Source organism: Corapipo altera, unplaced genomic scaffold (assembly GCF_003945725.1).
Source record: "Corapipo altera isolate COAL_440 unplaced genomic scaffold, ASM394572v1 2, whole genome shotgun sequence".
Taxonomy (NCBI): Eukaryota; Metazoa; Chordata; class Aves; order Passeriformes; family Pipridae; genus Corapipo; species Corapipo altera.
Window position 1 is genome coordinate 7,926,785 of NW_020884890.1, and position 23,723 is coordinate 7,950,507.

At 36.2% G+C, this 23,723-nt stretch overlaps 1 protein-coding gene across 3 annotated transcripts in view; it reads right to left on the bottom strand.

Moving 5' to 3' along the window:
• COL12A1 (collagen type XII alpha 1 chain) overlaps positions 1-23,723 on the bottom strand; it is a 102,545-nt gene that overhangs the window by 35,576 nt on the left and 43,246 nt on the right. For all 3 annotated transcript variants that reach the window (XM_027645020.1, XM_027645022.1, XM_027645021.1), the window contains 26 exons: positions 23,541-23,660; positions 22,832-22,996; positions 22,495-22,641; positions 21,741-21,880; positions 20,409-20,538; positions 19,353-19,498; positions 18,958-19,087; positions 18,026-18,165; positions 17,154-17,283; positions 14,837-14,976; positions 14,421-14,553; positions 14,294-14,320; positions 13,841-13,983; positions 11,254-11,383; positions 10,348-10,487; positions 9,128-9,257; positions 8,292-8,434; positions 7,235-7,364; positions 6,170-6,312; positions 4,533-4,662; positions 4,224-4,343; positions 3,462-3,608; positions 2,561-2,677; positions 1,962-2,108; positions 1,414-1,488; positions 719-858 (listed from right to left, as the gene is read on the bottom strand). In XM_027645020.1, the coding sequence (XP_027500821.1) occupies positions 719-858; positions 1,414-1,488; positions 1,962-2,108; positions 2,561-2,677; positions 3,462-3,608; positions 4,224-4,343; positions 4,533-4,662; positions 6,170-6,312; positions 7,235-7,364; positions 8,292-8,434; positions 9,128-9,257; positions 10,348-10,487; positions 11,254-11,383; positions 13,841-13,983; positions 14,294-14,320; positions 14,421-14,553; positions 14,837-14,976; positions 17,154-17,283; positions 18,026-18,165; positions 18,958-19,087; positions 19,353-19,498; positions 20,409-20,538; positions 21,741-21,880; positions 22,495-22,641; positions 22,832-22,996; positions 23,541-23,660 (3,383 nt within the window). The remainder of the gene's footprint in view (positions 1-718; positions 859-1,413; positions 1,489-1,961; positions 2,109-2,560; positions 2,678-3,461; positions 3,609-4,223; positions 4,344-4,532; positions 4,663-6,169; positions 6,313-7,234; positions 7,365-8,291; positions 8,435-9,127; positions 9,258-10,347; positions 10,488-11,253; positions 11,384-13,840; positions 13,984-14,293; positions 14,321-14,420; positions 14,554-14,836; positions 14,977-17,153; positions 17,284-18,025; positions 18,166-18,957; positions 19,088-19,352; positions 19,499-20,408; positions 20,539-21,740; positions 21,881-22,494; positions 22,642-22,831; positions 22,997-23,540; positions 23,661-23,723) is intronic.

Consider the following 23,723-nt stretch of genomic DNA (forward strand, 5'->3'; position numbering starts at 1 on the left):
CTTTCTTTCTCTCTTTTTTCTTTCTCTTTTCTCCTCTTTTTCTTTCTCTCTCTCTTTTTTCTTCCTCTTTCTTTCTTTTTTCTTTCTTTCTTTCTTTCTTTTTTCTTTCTCTCTTTTCTCCTCTTTTTCTTTCGCTCTTTTTTCTTTCTCTTTTTTTCTTTCTCTTTCTTTCTTTTTTCTTTCTTTCTCTCTCTCATTCTCTTTCTTTCTTTCTCTTTCGTTCTCTCTTTCTTTCATTCTCTCTCTCTTTCTTTCTTTCCTGGTCACCACAGAGAAAAGTAGTGACCCTTCTCCTCACAAGGAAGTTGTAACTGCAATGAGATCTCCCCTCAGTCTCCTGTTCTCCAGGCTGGACAGACCAAGTGACCTCAGTCACCCCTCATACAGCTTCCCCTCAAGGCCTGTCACCATCTTTTTTGCCCTTCTTTGGATGCTCTCTAAGAGCTTAATATCTTTCTTATATTGCAGCACCCAAAACTTTTGTATTTCAGAATATTAACCTTTCAAAATATAATGGATTTCCTTTGTATTTAGAAAACAATCAATACATTTAATAAATGATAGACATGCACACCCATATACGTGTGCTGTACAACAATCTAATACAAAAAAAAATGACACCATTCTGAAAAAAAGTAAAAATCAGATGTGACTCTAGTGATTCAGCTTCACATTCAATTTCCCTCCAAAATGTAACCAGTTGAAATAACAAACCTACCTGGATTCCAGCGGGATTAATCAAGTCAAAGGCTCCTACTGTATTAAAAACAAATTTCACTACTTTGTTGAAGTTATCATCACCAATACTCCAGGAAGCATCAGTCAAGAACACTATATCTGCTTTGGCACCTCTGCATACTGAAAGATGAAGAAAAGGAAGTCTTAAAACAAATCAACCATATCATCATAAAATAAAAATCATTACTTCAAAATTTGAAAATTCAAGATTGATCAATATTCAGCAAATGCCTACTACCACACAGTCAACCTGGCAGATGACTATTGTTCAACTCAAAAACATTTATTAAAATATTTCAAAGAAAAGTTCAAGAAATGAGGAAGAGCTCAAGAATAAAATACAAATGTTTTCAATTACATTTTTTTTTGAGCAGCTACCATAAAACATAAATTGTCTGCTGAGAGCAGCTAATCTCACAGACTTGCTGCAGAGCTATAGAATATAAATGATTTTTTTCCAAAAAACGGAAAAAACTGCTGTTCTAAATAAGGAAATGTTGAAGTCTAGTAAAGCTCTAGAACAAAGAGATGGCATTAGGAAAGGTTTCAAACTTCATTTTCCTAAAATGCTGTACTAGTTTTGAATCTATTTAAAGTTATGAAAAATGGAACTAAATTATGAAGTAGTGCAGGAACTATATAAAAAATATTGAATGATTCTAGAAATAAACATACCATCCCGAGCTGGAGGGATTGTGGGAGGTGGAGGAGGTGTAGGTGGTGGAGTTGGTGCCTCTGTAGGTTTGAGGACTGAAATGAAATAATAATTTTTTTACTTCATATAAATTATTTCATTCAAGGAAAAAACTCTAGATTATATATTATATTATACAACAGAAAGATTCTAATGTCTTCTCACTAATGTAAAAAAATTAAAATTGGCAAGGAAAACTTTCTTGTGTTACAAGAATAATGAGATTACAGCTAAAAGCAAAAAGTAAAAGATTTCATTATAGAAGGTACACTTTTATATGAGCTCAGTAACACAGCATTCTGATAAAGGATCTGTTTTTCAACCAAGTGCTAGTAAATACTTGGTTTGAAGAACAGCATAGAAATTTTTCTTTACCTCATAAATTCCATTTGACATAACACTGAGAGAAAGAGGAAAGAAAATCACTTAAAGAGGTATTGAAAGCCATTTAGGAGCAGAACAAGTTCTACAGCTGAAACAAGACAAGTTCTACAGCCAAAATTTAAGGTGCACAGTATCTATTACCTACCTGTATGCTCCCTCATAGAGACTGGAGGTCCCTCAAGGTTAGGGGTCTGAACAAAGACAGTGGCATTGTATTCTGTGTCTGGTGAGAGGCCAGTAAAACAGTGACTCGTTTCTGATCCACGTACTGTGATTTCCTTTCCTCTGGAACCTGTTGAAAAAAGCCAAAGGGAGAGACAGTTAGAACTCACTACTCCCCTTTCAATATGTGTACAAATAAGTGTAGAAATTGAGACCTCTTGAGAGGAAGGTTGGAGCCAATGCTACAGCAGTCTTATTCTTGTCCCATAAAACTCTTTCTAGACCAAGACTGTGTGGTGATTATGAACCCTGGAGCATACTGGGGAGTGACACTGCAGTCTACATGTGATAGCAGGTAACTAGTAGATTCCCACTAATGAAAGTTCACTTGACAATAGGCAACACTCCACCTTTGCAGCTTTTTCACCACTAGAGAAAACCAGGTTATGTTCAGATCTTTAAAGCTTAACCAGATGTATCATGGCTTATGGTGAGTGACTGCCACAAAGACAAAGAAGTGTTGCTGTCACTGACATTAGACAATAATGTTTCCAGAAAATGCAAAAAATAAAATGCACTTACCATCAGCTGGGTTTAGCTTCAGCCTGTAGGAAGTTGCTGACCGATGAGGTGACCATCGGATACAGAAAGTATCCCAACCCACTTTGTAACTTGTTAGGTCAGTGACATTCAAATATACTGTGAAAAGAGAAAGAGATAAACTGTTCTCTGGAAAACAGCATGTAATGGATAAAGAACACCAAAATGAAAATCATATTAGTAGTGCTGATCCAGAACTCCATTTTTAAAAATCCTCACAGAAAGAAAGAGCAGTTCCAGTTACAGTCTCTTTATATTATGCCCTAGAGATCCCTGCCTAGCCACTTACAAAGGCCCAAAATCTGATACCCTTCCCATGTTGGGTAACAGCCCATCTGAGTTTTCACATGAAGTAAGTTGATTTCTTTATGAAATAAGAAACTTCCAAAAATCAAAATCTGTCAGTATGAAAAGAACGTACTAAGTCAACAAAACTCAGGATGATTGATTCACCTTAACTGAAGAAATTTTTAGACATTTGAGAAGCCATCATTACAATTATCTCATTTTGAAATGCTGATGTTTCAATCACTGGACATTCCTGTGAGGTAAAAGCAGAGAAGCAAAAAGACTAGACCTGCTTAACATGGTTAGATTCTGTAGTACCCTGGAGACTTAAAATCTGACTTCAACTATAGCTTAATAAAATTTTAGGAAGTAGAATAGAAAATTTTATATCATCAAATCATTACTTAAAAATGTATTTTCCTTACTGTTCCCAAGCTTAGCATTTTTAAGATCTACATCATGCACAGATGGTAAGTATTCTCCATGAGAGGATACTCAGGCTTTCTAACAACCAGCCTTAAAAATCTTCTCTTAATCAATGTTATCTCAGATCAGCTTATGTATCTAGCATGACCACAAAATTATTCTGACTTACATGTAGTGCCTTGATCTGTCAGAGGTATACTCATTCCAGAATCATACTGGGCATAAACATTCACATCATAAGTAGTACTAGGAGACAGATTATGCAAGGTGTAGGAAGTCACTTCTCCCACAAAAACCTCCATGGGCTCATTCGAACCTTGAATTGAAAGGAAGCATTAAGTACAAAGAGAGAGAAAGAATCATGATTACATGAACTACAAAACCATTCCCCATCTCTTACACCAGTAAATGTTAGTCTCATTTTATCTAAAACAAAGCATACTGATTTCCTATATTTTAGCATATTAGAATGTTGCAAACAGAACATAAACACAGCTTTACAGACTATTATGCAATTTTTGTGTTTAACTTCTAGAAAGGTATGTATATTTCTTGACTGTCATATAAAACAAAGGTTCTGAAGGCCATAACACCTAAATACTTGTCCAGTACTCATCTCACACATACCAGGTCATGCCCTTAGAAGGACAAGAGATATTAAAGAGATGAAAACCAAGTCAGGTCACTGTATCAAATTTTAACTATACAATTCAATCTCTGTAACTGAACATATGAAACTGTGTTTGAGAGTTTGCGTTTCTTACAAAACACTGATAATAAGACTTAAGCTTTCAGGAAAATCAGTCAACAAAGGAAATAAATAGATCATTTAGCACAAAAATTTCATGATACATATGATTTCTACTCTGATCTGCCATTAGCTACTCACTGTTCTGAAATTGGTATACTTAGAATGAATAGGTTTTCTTACCCACAGGTTTGTATACAATTTTATAGCCAAGAACAGGGGATGGTGAAGGATCCCAGGAAACTCTGAATCGTGTATACCATTCATCAGTTATATACATATTTTGAGGAGGAAGCAGACCAACTAAAAAGAAAGAAAACCACTCTGATTAGACTAGTGACTGGTTTTCAACCTCTAGAAATGCACATTGTTACTCTACAAGGTAACAACCACATCAAAAACCTAACTAACAACGAAACCTTAATAATGGTGGAGTGCTCAAGGAATACGTCTTATATTTTAAAAAGAATACACAATATGAAAACTAGTTACCAGTTCTCCCATTTCCAGTCAGTTGTCCACCGTCTCCATCTTCGTACACAGCAACAACAGTAATTTTGTATGGTGTATCTGACTGCAGTGGTTGTAGTATCACATTATTTCTTATCCCAGGAACTGTTGTCTAGAACACAAAAGAAACAGAGGTAAACACACTCACAGTCTTGTAACTGATCAGTAATGACAGTTACTAGAACCCAAAATTTGTTTTGACATTTGGCACAATTTTTTTTTATGTGCACTGTAAAAAAATTCATTCAGGATATATAAAGGGTTATAACCTATAAACAATTATTAGTCTTTGTTATTTCAAATTATAAAACCCTGTGGTCAGCACAAAAAGATAAATCAAATTGACTCTTCAATTCCAACCCTCACATCAGACTGAGGTGCTGCAGTTCTTCACCAAGATTTCAGTACTGTTCCCTCATAGAAAGGAAGAAGTCATGATGATGTGTTTGGAGACATAAAGACAGGGAAAAGCTCATAAAATGGGGGTGAAAGTCCAAGTTATTTCCACTAGTCCACAGTTTCATCTCTACTTTTTCATTACCTTCATCTTTGGATATCACTTTCTTGGCAGAAACAAGTTAGTCTGAGAAGGAAGGTCTAAATATTTTGATATATAAAAACGTCCCTATTATGTATCCCTCAATCTCAACTTCCTGGTGCAGCCATGCACTATTGCTACCTTCTAATGAAAATGTAGGTATAATCCCAAAAGGAATATCGCTCCATAAAGCTCCATAAAATACTGAAACTATGGAAAGTAACTTGAGGAATCTATCTCAAAAGCATATCCCAGTCAGCATTTTCAGTTGTTTGAGATTTTCTGTTTTTATGAATTTTCAAGTGTTTTCTGCAAAGAAGATATGTGTTGATAAATATATGTGTCCTGATTAACAGGTCCAGTAGGGAATTTCCAAACAGTGAATTTTCAGTATGCATTATATAATAATATACAAGCAATAATAGCATTTAGATAGCATTCTAGACATGTTACATTTTGGCTGGTGGCAGTCAGCAGGAATTCTGCCACTGACTTCTATGGGATCTGAGTTTAGCTTTGTTATAAATACTCTGTGAATTTTATAAGTTTCAGACTATAACTTGCACTATCATTAAGCTGCAGGAAATGAAACACAAATGCTTAAAATTCATACCTAAACTTACAACAGCAAGTTAGATGCTGAATCAAAGTTACCATTGTTTTCTTATTGGACTTTGCCAAGTCTCTTCAATTTATAAAATGCTGACTTATGTTTATTTTGTATCTTAGCACACTGATTTCATAATGAACAGTGTGAAGTAATTCACTCTGTTATTCATTGTATTGCACTTAAATTAAATGCCAGGAAGGAGGTTCTGCTCAGAATCTTCTGATTAATGCATGACTCACATATTTAAGATTATTTTACACACAAATTTGATCATTAAACCATATATGTTCTGCAACTTCATGAATATAAACCCATTTCATACAAACCATGGCTTCTCAGCACTGATAATGAACAAAGAAGCCATATAGCCTGCAAAATGTACTACATGTAGAACAAGCATCTTTGTTTTTCCGCAGCCTAAAGAATCAACTGAGAACATCTCAGTGCTTATTAAGGAATTACAGAACTTACATATTCATCGATAGGGTCTCCCACAGTGGGTGAATAAATGATTCTGTATTGCTGAACTGGCCCATCAGCATGATCCCACTGTACAGAAAGGCTGTTTGTAGTCTCATCGAACACTCTCACATTCCTTGGACCACTGCGAGGCACTAAAGAATGAACATACAGAAGGTTGTATGGAGCATGATGCTTCTAGTTCAGTGTCACCCTCATCAATTCAAAAGCTGCCCTGAAGCCAAAGCCCAGGGCCCTTCCTGAAATCTTGAATAAATATACACAGGTAGATTAAGTCAATGATAATACAGCAGTGCCTGAAGGTCTTAGATGGAAATAGGGCCTAACTGGAGGAACTGGAGCAGTATGGAGGGGAGAGAACATCAAGGGGATGTGCAAAGTGAGCATCTACATACATTCGGCTTCTCAGACTCCTGCAGACAAGTGTAACTACAGCCTGTCACATCTGCAAGTTTTAGATGAACATGGGGATTTAACAGAGAAAGCATAGAAGCAGCAAAAAAGAGGTGACCTATTATTGCCATTGACAGTTTCTATACGTTATTTCTAGAACGAATTTTAAAGAAGCTAAATGTAAGCCAACCAAAATCCCACAAGCTAAATTGTAACAAAGAGGTTTTGGTGTTTAAGTATCCCCAGCAAAAAACCAAACATCTGGGCAGACTGACACATACATTACCATGTCAGACATAGAACATAAAGTACTTTTTTTTTATTGATAACTAATTCTACCCATTTAATGTGCTTTTTTTTTAAAGACAAATTGTTATTTATCTGTAAGTGAATTTTTAAGAACAGCCTTTAAACTCCTAAACATTCAAATTAAGCTTATTTCACGAGTGAAAATTACATTGGGGATTATGCATGTACCACAACTGACAGACAACAAGTTCCCTCCCATGGAGGCCTATAATTGCTTCAGTCATAATTTAGATACATTAATCTCAGAGTTGCACTAAATGGCTCATATTATTTGTGATTGTAACCAACTTCATAAATTCTCCACATTCAAATTTTGACATATATTTCACAACACAAGTACTGACTGCCTCTTACATGTTCTTCCCTGTGCTTGGCTTGGATTTCCCTCTCCGTCTGCATAAAGAGCTATAACATTTATTGAGTAAGCAGTGTCAGGAGTCAAGCGCTCCAGAATCACATCACGAGTGCTGCCCGGTACCACAATCTAAAACAGAAACAAAAGGAACCTATATAAATAGAGCTTGAGTTTATATCATGTCTTTTTAGAAAACAATTTGAATGAAATATAGAAAAATTGGGAACATGACCATGCTGCACACATCCAAGAAAAGTAATACAAACTTAAAATAACCAAATAATATTGACAAAAATTCAATAGAAGGTGGAAAAAAAAGGACAAATACATAAGGAGCTATCATTCTGCAAATAGAGTTGTTATTTTTTAAATTTTACATGAAAATAGTTCAGAAAAAAAAATGTAGGAAGGAAAAATAAAATGTAAAGTCTGTCACAGCCTATTAACATATAAAGGATATTAAAAATTCTCAACTTTCCTTACATAAAAACATATTCATCTGTACATGTACAATATAGGTGTACATTTTGTGTACAGTCACAGTCAAAGCTTCAAAACTGCACTTATTTCTACACATCCAAGAAGTCTTCACATCTGAAGGGTAAATTTTTACCCATATCCAGACTTCACTGCTCACCAAGACCTACTTAAACACCAATGATTTAGGGTAAGGAAATGGTTTAGTGGTAAAATCACATAAACTTGGCATCTGGTTTCATAATTAAATATTTCCTAAGAAATATTTGTTATTTCCTTCTCTCTTACAAGAAAAAAAAGCTTTTAATTTAGTCATCTTTACCTGCAACATGATAAAGGATACTCAATTTTCAATATGCAGTTTTAAATAGGAGAGTCTTATTTCTTATGTCTCTCATTTCACCAACTTAAGCCTTAATTTACAATGGACTAAACTCCTATAGACACTCTGTTTTCAGCAGAGACACTCCTGGGCAGATAGCTGGCCTGAGTTTATTATTTTATTTTTTTTACACTCATTGAAGGAAGCAATATTCTCCACACACTTTTGATGAATAGTATAAAAACTAAATTACTTACAGATTCTGATGGCCTTGGGCCAGTCAGTGGAGCGTAATTAATTCTGTATTGCTGTACTGGACCTGGAGCAGGTTCCCAACGGACATTCATGCTGTTTGGTGTGGGATTGTAAACGTGAACACTTCTTGGTGTTCCTCTCTCCACTAGACGAAGGATAATTTAATTTGAGTTTTACAAAGTTGCTTATGTAAGTTATATTTCTACTTGAATTTACAACAGAGTTCAAAGGAAAATAAAAAACACATCAGCCCAAGATAAACACATTACTTTTGTTAGCTCCTACAATTTAAGAATCTCAGTGATTAGTCTTCTCAAACATCCGTGCTAGGCAGTTAAGTACCTGTTTATACTGCAAATTGAAAGTATGATCATAACACTTTGTTATCCTGTTGTTGATCAGACATGTATGAAAAGTAGACACAAACTACACATTTTAGCTCACGTTAACATTAGGAGCTTAAACTTCCTGGGAAATTTTAAGTACATGGTACAGACATTGGCATGGATTAAAACCAATATCTGGTGTTTGTTCACTGGTATTGCTACTGGCACTACAATTGAAATTTTACTATTCTGTGAGGTAAACCGTAAATTCGCTTCACAACTTAGGAGCTGAGCTTGCCCGAGATAAATGGACTGAAAGCCTCCACACAAATAAGCAAAGAAAACTAAGTTACAGAGCTGAAACCATAACCAAGATGGCAAACAGTTTTTGCATTTGTGCTTTAGCTTTCGGGAAAATAAACTTCCACTTTTGATGTAAAATCAATTTCTAATGATCTGAGCCACTCACACAAAAAATCCTAACATTTCCTGAAAAGGGCTATTTAACTTACAAGTTCTTCCAGTGTCAGAGACACGTCCACCATCCCCCTCTGGGAAAACTGGAACCACAGTTACAGTGTAAGGTGTGTTGGGTTCGAGAGTCCTTAGGATGACATAGTTTGTGTTTCCTGGTACTGTGGTCTACAAATTTAAAGACAAAGGTAGGGGCATGACACTTACATAAATATGTAAAAAAAGTGTAAGCTTTTTTGTTTCTCACTCCTCTACCACATTTCATTTCCAGACTGGATGTGATAATAACTACAGAAGGTGAAGCTTAAAATAACAGAGTTCATGGTATCTACTGGAATTACTTTTCAAAAAGGTTCTGTCTCAGATTTAAGAAAAATTATTAAGTTCTATCCTCCATTATACAATCCCTTACAGCTATCTTCACTTTGGGTCCAGATCCTGTTCTGTTGATGGTAGTAGCAGAATCTGCAGTGATCTCTTTAATGACTACTATTTAGCATCTCAAAGGCACTAAGAGGTCACTTTCTAATTCAAAAAAAAAGAAACAAAACTTTAAATAACATCACAACATGCTAGCGACAAGAAGTAATGAGCAGGTCATGTTAGAAAATAAAACTCCACTGCATTTAAGCATATTTGTCATCAGTAGCACTCTAGATGCTATTGAAACAGTGGCTATTCATGTACCTCCCATTTCATGGGCACATTAAATTGCACAGATGTAGAAAAAGAAACACAATTGGGAAATAATAATATTTCACAGTCTGGAGTAGGGTTCCTATTTTCATTATTTTTTTAGCTCTTTAGCAGTTAAGTAATTTCAGGAAATTAGAATGTGGATTTTTCTGCTTTCACAAATATCATTGCAGCTGACTGTCTACAGTCACATAACTGCTTAGCAGTAAAAATAGGTGGAAATAAGTTCTGCTAACTTTAGCACCTTTTGTGCACCCTGAAGTCAGCTTTACATTCACACCCACTGCCCTAAGAATAAACAAAAAATTGCGTGCGGCATTAAATCCCTGTGCTAAGAACTAATTTCTAATGGTCTACTATATAAAATCAAACATCTGTAATACATATGAGAGCAACTGAACTTCAGGGAGGTGCTGTGCGTTTTCTCCAGGGTAGTCATGAACAGGAAAAAAACCAGTGCATAGGCAAACAAGACCTACTTCACTCAGTAGCATTTCTCTGACCAGCACCATGAGCTGTAATTTATCTGAGGCAGTTAGAGAGATCCACAGGAAGAATTTACCATTTCTTCTGCACCTCCAGCTGTAGGTCCATAAAACACTTTATACTGGCGAGGACTTCCTTCTGCATGATCCCATCGAACATTTAGAGTACTGGTGGTTGGGTCATAAACTAGTAAGTTCTTCACAGTAGTGAGAGGTTCTGAAACAGATCAATGAGCTGTCAGAAACATGGAACCATATTCTCTCACCTGTGCTGTCAGATCATGACTGTGTAAAGTTTCCTTAGGAAATGTTATTTGTCTTCATTAATCAGAACACATCAGCCTCATCAACCAGCATAAGCAATGCTAAACGTAGTAAAATAAATTTATTTCTGGGCACTATTTTAGAATTATGCAATGAGGCCATTAGGATTTTTTCTTCATTCCTCATCAAAAACATTGCTGTTTCTGACTTTCCATTGCAAGCTCATTATTAAATTATGTACAAGTGGATTAATAAATTTATATTTGAACAATTAGTTAAATATAGTGAAATTGTTTTTATGCCTGGAGTGTCTTCGATAGAAAATCACCCAGTTATTTCTATAGCAGGATCAAGACAATGCATCAGTCTCTGAACTGAAGGTGCTTAACAGCACCCATATGAGAGTTACATGCCTTCTGATGCTTTAAGGTGTTTACTAAATTATGGCATACAACAATTAAAAAATTTAAATGACAAAAAAGTTCCATAGGGACGTTAGGGTTTTTTTCAGCCTTAAAAGCCAGGCATCCAGTCTGAGGTAGTGGTCCAGGGTTTCTCTGCAGCCAGTAGACAGATCTTCTTACTTTAGATATTTGAAACCCACCAAAGGACAAATACAGATGGGATTAATTTCACCACAAGAAATTTTTCCATGTTAATTTGAAAAGCAATACATCAATGTTGTTTTGCACCTAATAAGATCCGAAGAAATTACTTACTGGTTCTGCCTCGTCCCGTAATTCGTCCCCCTTCACCATCTGCATACATTGATGACACAGTAATAGCATATGGCATGTCAGGCTGCAGCTTCTGTATCACTACACTGTTCTGCCGCCCTCCAACCATAGTCTTCAGCAAAACAACAGAAAAACATTAAAATACCCTTTATACTTCCTCTTTTGTGCTTAATGCTACAGTGCAGAATGTAAGCATTTGATGCAGAGTAGAAAACACTATGATGTATCATATGTTGAAATGCTCTTGTGAGTGACACTGAGAGTAGACATTGAACAGCAATAATATTTAACACATATTCTTAGCAAGTTTAGACACAAAGCTACTATTCTTTAAAATCTCCAAACTTGCATATAACCACACCTATGTATCAACTGCCGGTTCTTTACCAGCACAAACTATACTGTAAATGACTATATCCTATTGAAATCAATCAGAGTCTTTTATTAATTACGATAAACTCTCATTTGGGCTCTTTATGCTCCACTCTCAGGTAGAATGCAAGCATGGAATAAATTCCAACACTCTGTAGATCTCTAGCATACATTAGATACAATATCAACATTGCCTCTCCTTGATTTCAAAAATTTTACAGCATGACACTTCAGCTTCTGAAACATCTTTGTTAAGACTCTGTCTTCTTTTTATTTTTATTATCTAATTTTTATTTTACATATAATCCTGTGATCATAATCTTCACCAATTAAGTTAAAGATTTAAAGTACACTGAGAATAATACTTAGATCTTAAACATTTGATACTCATGAGCTTTTTGGCTTTTAATAGTGTGTAATTACACTTGCTCAAGAGCATCCTTTGTACTTTTAAGACTATCTGCACATTTTCAAAGCCAATTCAACTAATGTGTTTGTCATAACAAACTTTAAAAGCATCTGATTATGAAGAACTGACAACAAGCAAGCATTTATACATCTTCACATTTTGTAGAAGTAGAATATTTTAACTTACAAGCAAAGTACAAAGCTCTTTTCAAAGAATAAATATTTTTATCATCCCACCATGGCTGCCTCTCCATTTTAGTATCTGTTTGCCTTTCAAAATCTGACCCTAAATGATCATTACGGTCTCTGTAGTTTGGTGTGCAGTTTTTGCAGAGCTGTCTTCAAACCATCCATGCTTCGTCTTGGTGCTGAGGCCATTAAATGTCAGACAGGGCAATAAAAACCTTCCAGAAATTCTGTTTTAACTATTTTGGTAGGGACAGCTCTACTGCCTACTCAGCAACTACATTTTAATCAAATATCGCACTAAAAAAAACAGTCAAGGAATTATGATCATATGACAAAGTTATTTGCAGACAGACTTTAAATGCCATGAATAGAGGAGAAGTGTTCTGTGGGCTCTCCTTAAAAAGACGTGTTTTCTCCAACTGCCACTGCTGAACTCTATCCAGCTGTGAGTAATTAAGTCTATTAACTATATTCTTTGCACAAATTTCAACAGAATGTCATAATTCTTTTTACTCCAGTGCCAGTAATTAATTACAGTAATTAATTAACCTTACTGCTGTTCCTTTTTTTCTAGTGATTTCTCCCTAAACTTGTATTAAACTGCTCAAATTCATTCAATACTTCGATTGCCTCAACTCAAATGCACGTTGTTCAGAAGAGAGTTAAAATGGATGTGTAAGTATCCAATTGATTCTAAAGTAAATATTCCTAGATACACTTCTGAACATGTGTGATCTCCAATTACAGGGCAAATTAAATGAGCATGTTTCTCATCTGAGACTGTTCCTCTGAGTCATTTGGCAGTAACCACAACAGCCTCCCACTGCGGGGCATTTTTAAGTAGCGCACATTTCTGATAAACAGGCTGACTGAATTACCATTCCCAGGCTGTGCTGTGTAGGCTGCCAGTAGTCAACACAGCTCTTGCTGACGACACAGGGAAAGCTGGCTGACCATACAGTACTGGCTCTCCATATCATTACAGCTGCTCAATCCCATTAAAAGAGCCTAAAACACCTTAAACACTTCCCTAGCATATGTTTTGCGTGCATTTTTTTTTTGCAACTGCTACTTCTGGGTGGTTTTTCTGACCCTAGAGCAGTGAGAGACAGTCTCAACTGTTCAACTGAACAGCATGTTCCATGGCAAAGTCCTCTGATAGCACATGAACCACACCATGAAAATAACTGAAAACTCTGGAAATGGAAAATAACCAAGGAATCATTGATTGTTCTGATAACTATATCTGTGATTTGTAGTCTTACATGCTGCTTGACTTATTCCTCAACACATTTTAACTTTATTATAGTTATATCTATAGATATATATTGATGACCTGAAGCGATTCTATGACTCTGTGATTTTCAAGAAAACAGGATGCATCCAAAGTAATTTCTGCTCCATGAAGAGCATTCTAACTCAGATTTGAAAGGGGAGAAAGAAAAAGGCACGAGTATATACTGTTTCACTATAAATAGAAATTTTCACCTAAAAAGTGATTAAAATATACAATGTTGTGCTTTGAAAAGAAATTATTCTAATGGATTTGCAGAAGGTTGTATTTAAGATTGAAAAACTACAGCACTACAAAATTAGTTACCGACTGTTCAGGGCCATCTCCACTGATAGGCTGGTAAATGATCCTGTATCTCTGCACTCGACCACTGGCAGGATCCCACTTCACAGTCAAACTATGTGAAGTTGCATTGTACACCTGAAGGTTTCTTGGGCCACTCTTTGGGGCTAAGAAGTGCAATAAAGAAAAGAATAAATATGTTATTCACCAAAAATCAGGGACAAATACTTCATTCATACTTTTAGGGCTGCATGACTGCCTGATCAAGAGCAGAATGTATGAAGTAAAAGAGAACATAAACTGTAATGTTTGTAAAATAATAAACATGTGGTAATCTACTGTTTAGTATTCTTCCAAATACACAATAATATTTATTAAATGATCTCAGCTTTTTAATGTCAACATTTGTCACAGTTTAGAAAAAGATAGCCATGGGTTTTTCTTAATAGTACAATACCGGGAAATTCAGATCCTTACCTTGTGTTGTGATAGGTACCAAGGGTACTAGAAAAAAGTAGAAAGAATTTTCAGAATTCTTGTATGTATATGCTTTCTGTTTTAATAATCATGAATAACAACATGTAGAATCCCTTTATTTACTTACATGTCCGTTCACTGCCAATGAGCTCATCACTTTCTGATTCATCAGGATAGATGGCAGTAACTGAGATATCATATAATGTGTCTGGATTCAAATTTTCAAAGACCAAACTATTGTCATCCCCATTTAAGATAGTCTTGTGGAGAAATTAAAAAAAAAAAGGAAAAAAATAAATAAACAAAACCAAAACAAACAAAACAGACAAATAAAAAGTGGGATGTAACTGAGGAACTTTTTACTCCGTAACATCACTGCAAGTGGCTGTAAGTATGTGTTCTACACCTTCTGACTGAATTTCCATTGCACACAACAGGAGGGCTTGCAATTTATAGGCCATTTCTCAATTACATTTCTGATTTTAAAAATATACTCTCTGAGAAACTGCCCATGGAAGCTTATGGTGGCTGTCTAATTCTTACCTCCTGTTTTTCTGATCTTCCATAGGGTCCCCAGGTTATTCTATATAGAGAGACATCTGGAGCTCCATGATCCCAAGTACCTCTAAAACTATTTGTGGTTACATCTGTGATTCTGAGATTGACTGGTGCTGGCACAGGTTCTATTATGAGAAAAGAAAAACTATTCCACAAAATGTAACTACAAAATAAATACAGTTAAACAAAGCAATTACTCAGACAAAGAATTTAGAAAATTATGTAGGAGATTCACCTCTCAGTTACCATGCTTCTAATGAGTACATATAACCCATCCTACCTACACTAAGCAAATTGTCCTTCATCCTTCATAAGGTCACATCATTAGGTCACCTCACCGGATAAAACAGACGCAACTCTACTGACCTCAGCAGAGATCACAACTCACATGCCTACTCACAACAACTGATGTCCTAGCTCTTACATTGTGGAGTTAGGAGTGATTATCAACTCCCATAGACAGAGCTCAATCTCCTGCATGAATGTCTCCCAAATCTTAAAATTCTTATATAAGCTAAATAAGACATGACTGAATTACACCACTTACTTAGAAAGAATTCATAGAGGTTAACTGTAGGTTAAGAAAGCTAAATATAATACAGCCACTGGGAAGAAATACACAAACAGGTAAAACCAGAGAATTAAACTAAAAATAATTTCTTTGGCAGAGTTGTCCTCTTCTTTCCTTACACACACATTCACACAAAACCACAGCTATAGAAAAAAGACTAGCCCAACAGCAAGCACAAAACCTCACAAACATTTTTAAATGTATAAAGCTACAAAAAATTCAGAAGAAAAAAAGAGATTGTAGGAATGTTTTTTCTCTTCTTTTTCATATCAGATTGAGGGGCTGTGATAACACTGCTCATTTCTGTTGTAGCTCTTTTGGTTAACTACCTTCTTAAATCATAAGCCTAGATCAGGATGAGAGCTTCTTTGATACCCGCTTTCTCCTTTTAGTCTGTCACCTCTCTTGTATGGAAATCAGCTCTTACAGTTTGTGCAACTCCAATTCCTTGCCTCTATTTGTTGAGGTACTGTCCTAGTTACAGGGGCTGGGACCAGTTTATCACTATGCAGGTATAACCAAAACTGTGTATTCTACACCCCCTGTGTAATTTCTGATGGACTGTTAATAAATGAATTGTTTGCAGCAGCTGCACAGGGTACACCTGACATCTTGGGCTACAAGCTGGATATTAAAAAAACCCTGCAAGGCAGGGGAGCGTTTCTTTGTCTTCACACAAATGACTCAGCTGCGATAACTCCCCTTCGGAAAAGTATTAGCACCTTCACACCCAGCCTGAGGGATCATCTCTGCTAATAGTCCACAATGACTGGCATAATAGGGAGCTGCAACATCTTGACCATCAAAGATTCCAAAAATATCCCATGATCACAGAGTTAAATCACCCATTGTGAAACTCTCCATCCTGGGGGAGGTCCTGGGCATTCCCACCTGAGCTTGAGCACGTATAATGGTTTTGAGACTTCTAGTACCACTTGTCAGATACAGAGGAGGACCAAAACTTCAACAAGAGGACTGTGACTGCCACTCTCAACAAGTCTGCGATCACTACTTAACAGAACCGTGACCATCATCTGGACCAACAGGTTTTCCTCTCTTTTTAGTTTACACCCAGGAGGTCCCGTGGTGCTCAGCACAGGGCCTAAAAACACCATTCTGTTCTTGTCCAGGGTGCCGGGTTATACACCTGTCTTTGGGAGGTTAAAACCAATTTTTTTCTGTATAATTGTATTTATTGTAATCTTTAGTGAATTGTAGATGGGTTCATTTGTCCTACCTGTTTACTTTTAAACCAGCACAGGTACTCAAATACCACCTTGATGATTCTCTAGAAGCAGAGACGGATTTCATATTCCATGATGCAAAAACTCTCTTGGATGAGAAGCAAAATCATGTCTCTCTAATCCTCTAGCATATGGCCCAGCTTCCTACTCACTTTCCTAGATTCCTGCATAGATTTGCTAAACCTTTCCTCTGTCTTCATATTTTCTTACCCATTCTACACTACACTTCTCCTTCAGCCTCTAAACAGAAATAGTTGTGCTTGAGTTGCTCTGTCACCTCTCTGCAGACTGCAGTCTCAGTGTTTACTGCAGTAAGACACTGGAATCTAAGATTCCCGGGGTTTGTTAAATTGAAAATAATGCTACAAATGCAAGTAAAATTTTTCTCAGATTAAATGACAGCTCCACATAACGTATTGCAACATGCACAACTTTAATAGAACATAAAGCAAAACCAACCACAATAATGATTACTAAGAATACTTACGAGTGACAGCTTCTGCTTTTGTTGGCAGGGATTCTCCTTCATCATATACAGCAACAACGTGTACATTGTACACTGTTTGGGAGGAAAGGTCAGAGAGAGTAGTGCTGGTTTTGAGTCTGTCAATTTCCACCTAAGAATAAAAATAGTGACTTAAGAATTGTAAATTGCTCTGACTCTGCATTTGATTTAATGGCAGAAATACCTGTACTGAAAAAGGACAAGTATTCTGCACTACGTTTTGCCATTTACCCCTAAATTTACACCCAAATATTGAGTGCTATCTACTAATTCCCTTGCAAAGCATATTATATCAGATACATGCAGTACTTACGGATCAGTCACGGCTTCATTCTTTTGGAAACAAGGATCCAGACTAAAACTTAAGAAAATTCTCATTTCCTTATAAAAACACGTTTAATCCTCCAAGAGCTGATTCACGTCAAGCAGCACAGACAAGGAAAGCTTGTACCTAACTACAAGACATCTCTAACAATGCTCACACATGTTCTGACAGTCGGCAAAGGGGCTAACATACCTTTATTCCACAATCCTGTCCTCTTAATTGTAAGCTGTTCTTAGACCTTGGCAAGATGACACTTAACCAGACAGCAGAAATGGCTGTTTACCAAAGCACAGGAAAATTCTCCAGTCCTTCTCTCTGGAGGAGGAGGAAGAAGGGAGTACCCAAAGAAATCCATCTCGTGCTTATTCCATTTCCAAGAAATCAATACCCTTTCCTGACTGCAATCACCATGAACTGATGTTCTTTACTCTTGGTGGTGGGTTATAATACTACTCTTACTGTTAAACATAACAGCTAGTAACCTAGCTCCTTGAAATAAAACTCTTTCTTAGTACTTTCAAGAATTTACCTCCTTTACATCAGGGTCATCAGCTATTTTGTATCTTAGGATGTATTTTTGAACTTTCCCTGGGGCGGCATCCCAACGGACATTCATGCTGCTGTGAGTAACATCCTGAATTGTTAAGCCTCTGGGTCCAGGCAAAGGTACTGTAAAAATAATGACAGTAGTAAGTGAAAATACTATTCATGGCAGAGGTATAGGTCTCTTACAGATGCAAGTAAATATCTTTTATTTTATGCATATCTTTTATTGAAATGGAGGCATTCACTTTCTAAGAAGTTCATCGTCCTTGCCATTAGATGAGACAGTTTAGGAGCTTATTGTCCCAGTAATGAACAATATAGCTATAAAGTACGTAGATTTACCTTGGTAAATTATGAGCACAATACTTTTAGAAGTATTAGTGTTTAAAATCATAACTTTTGGCGACAATAGCCACTTTTCATTTAAGGGTTTAACATTTCTTAAGGACATACAAATAAGCATACTGCATGCATCTAGCCCAGAAACATGCCTTCACCAATAGGAAATATTTAAGGAAAGTTATAAAAAAGGAAGCCATATTTAGATTAATTTTTTTTCTTGATATGGAATGTTTCTTTGTTATTTTCTACACTTCAGAGAATGTCTGAATTTGGGAACAAGGTTTCTAAGTTAATGCAACCAAAATTGAGACCTTTTAAAACACTATGACCACAAGATTTTCAAGCCAACTTCCTTCACTATTCAACAAAAAATTGTTTTGTTCCTCTTTTAATAGTTGGACCCTTTGCATTGAAATTGCCTTTAGATCTTTGGGAAATTAATGAGTGTTAGCAAATGCCTAAAACATTGTTAAGATGGTCTTCTAAACAAAACAAAATAAATAAAAACTGTTGCATGAAATAAAGTTAAATGTTGCTGAAGCAATGACAAAGTAAAAATCAAGATGTCCATACACGTCACTTCCTGAGTGGTGAGTGGGTCACTGGTGATATCACCAAACAATACGTAAGCTATTAAAGTGTACTCAGTGTTGGGGATGAGATCTACCAGCTGCACCTCATTCACTGATGGTCCAACACGCATCTGCACATGAAAAGTAACACATCATGTTTTAAAACTGAAGAAAGCAATGGCAGAAAAGCAAGCAATGATTTAATTTCAAGGGAATTTTGTTTGTGAGATTCACAGTATATTTACAGCTTCCTGACTGATGTCATTGTATACAATATCTTTGTAAGTTCACTGCACTTCAAAAGTACATGCCAGTCTTTTGACTATTATGATAATCTAACAGTTTTTCTTAATTTATTTCTGGTAGAGCACAGGAAATGAAGACACATTCTCTCACCTCTTTCTCTGTGGCTGGGACTGTGGCATTCACAGGTTCATATGTTAACAAATAACCAGTAGCTCCATTGAGAGGTTCCCACCTCACTCGCATGTAGGTTGATCCAATATCATAAACATTCAAGTTTCTAACTGAAGAGATTGGCACTGTCAAATAAAAAATATATATTCATTTATTTATTTCACCTTCTTCATATTTTATATCACAAGTAGTACCACTACTTGTGGGTACTATGAGAATATTGCACATGGCTATTAGTGTACATTATGGGTGGTAGAAAGGCGATCCACAAGCACCGGTGTTTTAAGTGGTTCTTAATTTAAGAATGAGATAATGGTCACTCCATTTTGAATGAGGCTACAGATTTGCTATATACACAGCTAAAACTCTTACAAGTTTACCCTCAGACACTTTAATATTCTAATCAGCAATATTAACTCACATGAATGCTCTAATATGAAACAACACAACTGGTTTGGGATCTTTACAAAAAGGATATTTTGTCCTTTCTTCAATGTTATTAAAGAGGTAGAAAAGTCACCCAATGTTGCATTCAACATAAATATATCTAAAATCAATCATGTGGACAACTCATAGTAGAAACATGGCTAAGTTATATCTCATAGAAGTGGCATAACTCTGTTGAATTGACTTTTTGCTAATTAGAAATAATTTCTATGCTATTGTCTGATAGTAGCAGGAATTAATTACCTAGCCTAAAAATACAGGAGTATACATTTGTATATGATCAGATTTCAGTAATTTTTAAAATCTGTCTTATAATTCATGTCTATTGTTCTAGTTTTGTACAGCCATGCTTTATGAGTCTGGAAAGAAGACAAGACAAACATTTTCTACCACACTGCAGTTTCACTTTGCTGAAGTTTTCCAGACAAGATCTGAACAGCCTGTGTAACACAACACAGTTTATTCATTCAAATTAAAAATTTTTTTTCTGCTAAGAAGAAAGCCCATAGTGCTAAAAGTTCTACTGGATATTTCCCCAGGTGCCAAACTGGCTGTTAACATGTTCTTCAAGATCCATTTCTGACTTACAAGTTGTTTCCCTGCCGATCAGAGGTTCACTGCTTTCATCTTCTACCACAGAGAACACATTAACAACATATTCTGTTTCAGGCTGCAGATCTTTCAGAACTGTTGTTGTTTCCATTCTACTCACATAAAACTACATAAAAGAGAAGCAATGTTAACAACTGTACAACAAATATATTTGCAATCTTATCTCTAAGAAAAACAATCATTCCTTGTGAAACTCTTCAGAAATCAGTGGTAAGGAGCTAAATAAAGTATGGTCTTAATCTTCTACGTATTTTTTCTGACCATATAGCAATATTTTTGCAAACCAAGCTGTAGGTAAATCTCATACAGACACTTGTCTCAAATGGATCTGGATATATTTAGCATCACTTACTGTGCATTCTACTTTCACGTATGGTTTACACTTCTATATTAGTAAACAGCATAAAGAAAGCGCCAGGGACATATGTTACCACTTTTGGAGAAAAGGTTTCAAACACCCAGGATAATCTAGATGGTTACAGCACATGGTAACACCTTGAAGAACAGAAATGCCAGGAAGCAGTCAAGCTGTAAAGTCAGTGTACACTGTATTGACAGCTCCAACTTTAATCAAACGCCAAATCCTGAGGTCATGATTTACTAAGATTAAACTCTCCATGAGTAAAGAGTTCCCATGAATTTTCTGAGTTTAGATTTAAAAGCAACATTCAGAGATGAAAAGTTCAGAGTTAGGTACACAGAGGTGCCTAACTTCATTCTCTCAAATACTTCATTCTCCTAAATACTATTCTGTCTGGTTGAAGAGAGTGATGAGCAATTCAGATTGCCTACAATCAATGGTTGTGAGTCACTGACTCTTTGTGTAGAGAAGTAATAACCACAAGATCAGTCTGATCCTGTGCATTAAACAGTTTAGAATACATACTTAGGCACATATTCAAAGTACCATCACACAGTGTTAATCTAAGTACACCTTTATCACCTACTGTCTTTTTTTCTATTAACAAGAAAGTTTTTTGCATTATGGCCAGAAAATTGCTGGTATAGACATATTTAAACCAATATATGACAATGGAACAGGAACAGAAAGGAATTACTAGAAATAGCAGTCAAGTGTTTTGAAGAGATACATTTTATTCCTTGATTCATGGTATTAAAGCAACCAAAGTTATATTTATGCTCCTATTTTTTGTAATTTTTTGTATCATTTACCAAGGCATTATAATCTTGACCTTGGGAGCCTTTTTTTCATTTACTGTTATATTATACACAGCACAAATTACAGAATGATACTACCATGATGTGGAAGTCCAAGGTTATTATGGACAATGTCAAAGATGAACTAACCTGTTTAGGACTACCTCCAGAGGTAGGGTAATATTCAACTCTGTATCTATCAACACTCTCAGGAGGTGGACTCCATCTCAGTCTGAAAGAACGAGGTGTCACCTCTGAAATGACTAGGTTAGAGGGAGGTGGCAAATCACCTACAAGCGGAAGCAAATTGAAAAAAATATTCTTTCATCTTATATCATCAGGAAGAAAGAAAAATCACTTTAAGTAGTTGCTTATGTTTCTGTTTTCTCAGGAATTACAACTTCATGAAGAGATAGCTCACCATCACACTCTCAACACCAAACAAGCTGCCTGTAACTCCTATTCCACCTTCAACACTAGCATTTCACTGGAGAACCATCAGCTAACATTACTGGTTTTCCATGCTCAACTTTGCTTTCGGGCTGTTAGACATAAACACTTGAAAAAAGCAGGGCTGCTGAAATTATCCTCATTGGAGGAGTATCATCAAGGAACCTGCCACAATGGCAAAAAGCTGACAAACTAAGAAACATGCTTCATAATTCTGGGAAAGAAAGAAGGCACATCCAGCCACGTCATGCTGTGTTAGGCATAACACAGTCATTGTTGAAAGGAAAGGAAGAACCCCTGCAGGGTAGTCCAGGTGGTCTGCACAACTTCCTCACACCAGCAGCTGAAAAAACAGCCCAGGACTACATAGTGTTCCCAAGAAGTAATAAAAAGGAATTGGCAGTGCAAACATGTAAATGGAAAAAGGATGAAATAGACTGAAAATGTAATGTACCTGGACCTTTCACACTGTTACACAGGTTCGTGGTTACATCATCAACAATGTTAGCCAGGAAGGAGAAATCTGCAACGTTGTAAGCATGGATGTCATCTGGATCTGTTGCAATCTGCTTCAGTTCATTTTCATCTGCATTTTTAATACCTTACAGATAAGACATGAAAACAAAGTTCATTAGAAATTATGGCCATGAGGCACAATACCATGAACTTAAGTCTCTAAACACATTCTTTGAATACTCTTTCAGGTACTTAAGTGTGTGATCACTTCTCTGTGAATTTAGCAGATGGGCAGGAGGAGGCTGCTGCAGGCCATTTCTTCATATAATACTTACCAATTGCATACAGTTCCACTCCCTCATCTCTGAGTTTTCTTGAAGGGGTGACTACATCATCCTGTGATTTGCCATCAGTGATGAGAACACCAATTTTGCGAGCTCTGGGCCTTAAGCCTGCATTTTGCTTGAAGTTGTTTTTTAAGATGAAATCCAAGGCCATTCCTAGCATGATACAAAGAAAGTAACCATCACAATAACCTATTTCCATATAGTAGTTACGGTAAAAGAGATTATTTCATCTTAGTGATTTCACTCTGATTACATAATTCCACAATTTACTTCCTTCTCGAGGTATTTGTAATCTAATTGCAGCCCATCATCCAGACTTACCAGCAATTGATATTATTTAAGCCTTCTCAAAGTCTCTAACCTCTTAACTTTTATGCACCCTCCTATCTGATCTCTTCTAGTTTTCCTTCTGGGTCCTGGTTGTCTTCATCCAAACCCTGACATGATGACTTTTCAACTTCTCATATGCTCAATAGTAACACAAACTCTTCATCATCCAAGCTCTCTTTTATCACATTTCTCCAGACTTCCTCTGAGTTTATAAGCCTATGCTACACCTGTTCTCTTCCAAACATACTGCATTGAACTGTAAGTCTCTTCCATCTTGGACACATTTGAGTTCACTGAACAATATTGGGGTCAGCTACTAGAATCATTTTTATTGGAGCTTAAGGAAAATCCTGGCAATGTGACATACCTGTTAGAGTATTGCCTCCTTTGTATGGTAAGTTGGCTACAGCCTCTAATAAAGACTGTTTGGTTCGGTAAGCATTGAGATTCCATTCTGTCCTGGGATCACCACTATACTGTGAAAGACCTGGAAAAAAAGCCATAATTTCCTCAGTTATTATGTGTCTGTGTAGCAGTTACGCTTCATTTT